Source organism: Penaeus japonicus, unplaced genomic scaffold (genome assembly GCF_977035675.1).
Source record: "Penaeus japonicus unplaced genomic scaffold, GWHDUDI00000001_assembly GWHDUDI00000026, whole genome shotgun sequence".
Lineage (NCBI taxonomy): Eukaryota > Metazoa > Arthropoda > Malacostraca > Decapoda > Penaeidae > Penaeus > Penaeus japonicus.
The window spans coordinates 8,813,482-8,818,263 of record NW_028234428.1 but is presented as its reverse complement, the minus strand read 5'-3'; the positions used below and the strand labels follow the sequence as shown (position 1 = coordinate 8,818,263).

Here is a 4,782-nt window from a genome sequence, read left to right as displayed (position 1 = left end):
GAGCATGTAGGCTGTCCCTTAGGGCAATACCCCCACCCACTCCCCCCACCCCATCTCCACTCATGAACAGACAAAAAAAAAAAGAAAAAGGAAAAAAAAAAAACTAGACAAAAAAACAGCCAACCATATACCTCACCCTCACATTCACCTACCCTTGCATGCCACTCAGGCTATTAATAGGAACTGCATGTGGACGTCATAAAAGCACACTCCCTCAACATCCATTCCAGTATTAATGTTTGGACAATATCACTCTACCTGACACTCAAATCCAGGAGAGAAAAAGGATTATAGAAATAAAGGAAAAAAGAGTGAGGCGGGGAGACAGGGAAACCATGACAACCAACCTGTCAAAATCAAGGAGAAGAAACCACTCTACAGACAATGGTTGTGAAGGAAACCACTGAATTCCATCACGAACAATAATGAACGTCTGAGAGAGAGATGGGAGGGGGGGTGGGGACGAGGAGGAGGAGGAGGAGGAGGAGGAGGAGGAGGAGGAGGAGGAGGAGGAGGAGGAGGAGGAGGAGGAGGAGGAGGAGGAGGAGGAGGAGGAGTGGGGGGGGGAGGGGCGTGGAAGGGATGGAAAGTGGGAGGGGATGAACCTCCTGCATCTCCTCCCTCCTCCTCCCCCCAACCCCCCCTCGTCGTCTTCACTGTCTTCTCACCATCTCTGTCCCTCTCGCCTGTCAAAACCTCCCGTCTCAGTTGCTCTTCCTATCTCCCCCTCCCCTTATCGACGTACCTTATCCTACACGGCTTCAGAGCGTCCTAACACCACTGCATAAATAGAACCGGGTACTGGACATACTAACCCAGAGAGAGAGAGACGTGGCAACTACAAAAAAATAACAAGAATCCAGATCACCTTGAACTTTTTTCTTGTTAGTGTTGTTGTTATTGCTGCGAGGTCGGTTGTCCTTCGGTACTTTGTCTTTCGTAGAAAACTTGATTTGCTAATCGAGGGGAAACTATTGTAAATTGGTTTTGGCATGAAGTGTTGCCTTCCATGATCTATGAGAGGGTGAGTTTAGTATTTCTGGTGTTCTTGTGATTTTCTGGTGAATAAGAAATTATATGATATTACAACCAAAAGATTGCGCTCATGCAAAAATATATTCTTTCAAATTGGAATGATTGAGTAAGTAATAAATATGGATACAAGTTATATGTTCTTTCTATTTTTAGGAACATTCATAATTATAGTAGTCTTTCAGCTGTACTGATATTTCACCAAATGTCAAAATGAAATTACTGAAGACTCTTGATTAACTTAACATTGAACGTCATAATCTGACTGCATGATTTCCCATTCATGCCAGATAATCTATATGCGAATTAAATCCGAGCTTTTGTCCTAAGAAAAATACATCCAATAGCCTAATATTCAATGCATAAAAATCAGCATAGGGAGTATGAATAACTTATGGATATAAACTCATCAAAGCAACAAGACAATCTACAAAAAAACATATATTTCATAAGGAAATTCCTAACGGCAACAGGGAACCTAATGAAAATGAAGTTTTTCGTATAATTTCTGTCAATATATGATACATAATCTCTCCTATGAACATTATGAAAACTTCCCCTTCCGCTTGAGACTTTTTTAGAAGAGATTCTTTAAATATCTACATAAACATGTGGCTGCAACAAGCTCCGCCCACTAAACCCCGGATATGCGCATGCCGGGATTGTAAACACGTTGAATAAATTTTTCGCCCCTGCGAGGTAAAACGCAGAGACGTTCGCCCTGGCTTTATATTCTGCTAAGATGTTTAGGATAAGAGTGGAATCGTTTAATTGCACTTATGATCGGGTTTAACGAGGCTGGGATACACTACATTTCCAGTTGTGAGAGAGAGGCAGTCGGAGGGAAAGAGAGAGAGAGAGAGAGAGAGAGGGAGAGAGAAAGAGGGAGGGAGGGAGGGATTGAGAGAGAGAGAGAGAGAGGGGAGAGAGAGAGAGAGAGAGAGGGAGGGGGGTAGAGGGAGGGAAGGAGAGAGAAAGAGGGAGGGAGAGAGAGAGAAAGAGGGGGAGGGAGAGAGAGAGAGAGAGAGAGATAGAAGGGGGTAGAGAGGGAGAGGAGAGAGAGAATAATTCCGTAACAATAATATCGAGAGGTCATTCCGACAATGAAAAAAGAAGTCAGGTCACATATCGGTCACGTTGACATGCAGGAATGCACAGGCCGGCCGGGCATATGGACGCGAGGGCGTGTGGGCGTGTGGGCGGTGACTCAGCCAGCCGGAACTTGTGCAAGGGCGGAGGTGAAGGATTTTAGGAGGATGAGCCAGGCCGCTTTGATAGGATGGTGAGGATGATGATGGTGATGGTAAGTGTGTGTTATGGTGATGATGGTGTGTGAGGGTTATGGTGATGATGTGTTAGGGTTATGATTGTGATGGTGTGTGAGAGTTATGGTGGTCATGGTGTGTGAGAGATGGTGGTCATGGTGTGTAAAGGTTATGGTGATGATGTGTTAGGGTTATGATTGTGATGGTGTGTGAGGGTATGGTGGTCATGGTGTGTGTGGATTATGGTGGTCATGGTGTGTGAAGGTTATGGTGATGATGGTAAGTGTGTTTGTGATAGTTATGATGGTGAGGATGATAGTGATGGTGTGCGAGGGTGATAGTAAGTATGATGGTGATGATGAGAGACTGATGGTGAGTGTGATGATGATGATGGTGGTAGTAAGTGTGAGTTATGATGATGATTGTGAGGGGGTGGTGATCTTAGTGATAGTGTGATAGTGATGGTAGTGTTAGTAAGTGCGAGTGAGAGCGTTTTGGTGGTGAAGATGAGTGTGAGGGTGACGATGGCATGCTTAGTGTGAGTGTGATGTTTATAAAGGTCATGATGAGTGTGCATGTGATGATGATTATTATGGTTTGCTAATTACAAAGGCTAATTCACACATACCAGTGTCGGTGAAAACTGTCAGGCTTCAGTGATATCTATCTATGCACACATATTCGTAGTGCCACGTGCCAAGGGCTGCCTATGGCACGCTTCATTCAAAAGGTTGCCGACCCCAGCCGTACAGTATGAGAGTGATTTCCAAAAATTGCAAAGTTTACGGGCATGCAATTTGCCATGATTTCCATAGTTTTGGATGAAGAGGAAGAGGTTGAGCATAAGGTAAATAAAAGGAAGGATGTACATAAGAAGTGAGAAGAAAAAGAGAATGTTAATTTGTGAAGGAACTTGATTTACGAAATTTTAGAATGCATTAGAATTGTTTTGTCATACTCAAAAAGGCTAGTGTTTGTCATATATCATAAGATGTATTTTATATGATATATCTATCATACAGATACGATGTATAGTATATATCATTCTGAATATATCATATAATGTATAGTCATATGATATATATTTTCCCCACATATGATATATAACTAGGTAATACATATACATATATGTAGTCCCATATATATTATAGACTATTATATAACACATATAATTCCAAAAAGCTTGTTTAAAATTGCTGTCCATATATTTCATGATTAAATACTGTAATTGGACATTCCTTTTTGTTCTCAATCTCACAACAACACGTCCGTTAAGAAAAGAAAAATATCGTTCACGAATACACGGTGCTCTGCTTGACATGTATAAATTAATTCAAATTAATGATATCAGTCCAATGACACTGATGGGCTGGGCTGATGACGCGGCGCTGATACGGCACTGATATGTATGAATCGGTCTTAAGAACGCTGGAGATAATGATGTTGATGATAATGATGTTGATGATGATGATGATGATGATAGTAATAGTGAGGAAGGCAATCTAGATTATAATTATGTTATTTACATATGGTACTGATAACAAATACTATTGGGAAATTATTGGGAAACTTCAGTAGTTTTAAAGATGAAAATACCTTAACATTGAAACTAAAAATGATTATAATCATAATAGAAGTAATGATAGCAATGATAATGATGATTATAGTGAGAGTGAGAGTGATATGGTCATAATGACAATATCAATAGCATTAATACTATAACAGAGGCAATGATGATAATAGTAATAGTAATGATAGTAGTAATAATGATAATCATAATAACAATAATAATTATGATGATAGTAATGATCATAATGGTGATGATCACTTTCGCAGTAATATAATGATTATAATAAGATATTGGCGTTAGTAATCATGATAAGTTAATGATTATAGTGATGATATTGATAATAGTAATAAAATGAATAACCTTAATGATGATTAGAATAATGGTAATGATGCTGATAATAGCAATAATAATAATGATAATGATAATAATGACTATGATAACAATCATAAAAATTATAATGGTGATGATAACTATAATAATATTTATTACCTTAATGATGATAGGAATGATGATAGTAATAAAATTGATAGTAAAGATGGTGATGGTGATAATGAAAATAATAATAACAATAATAATAATGAAAACACCAGTAATAATAATATTAAAGTAAGGATGACAATAATTACAATAGTTCAAATAATGTTGATGATGATGATAATATTGATAACGACAATACTACTACCAATCACAATAATAATGATAATGATGAGAATGTTGATATTGATGATGATGATAATAACAATAGTAATAGAAATGCTGATAATAATAATTATAATGTATATTAAGAATTATGATAACAATAACATGATAATAAAGATAATGATAATAATGATAATTACAATAATGATAATGATAATAATAATGATGATAATAATACAATAGTAACAACAATAATAATGACAATGATAACAACAA

General features: G+C 37.8%; 1 protein-coding gene across 5 annotated transcripts in view; it reads right to left on the bottom strand.

The window, feature by feature from the left end:
* Sirt2 (NAD-dependent protein deacylase sirtuin-2) overlaps positions 1-1,020 on the bottom strand; it is an 18,104-nt gene extending 17,084 nt beyond the window's left edge. Inside the window, exon 1 of one of the 5 annotated variants that reach the window (XM_043027102.2) lies at positions 869-1,020. In XM_043027102.2, coding sequence (XP_042883036.2) covers positions 869-994 — 126 coding nt within the window. In that variant the 5' untranslated portion in view covers positions 995-1,020. Of the gene's footprint in view, positions 37-347; positions 497-745 lie in introns of those variants that run through there. The other 4 variants (XM_043027101.2, XM_043027100.2, XM_043027099.2 and 1 more) reach the window with 4 other exon arrangements.
* Between the last annotated feature and the right edge of the window lie 3,762 nt (positions 1,021-4,782).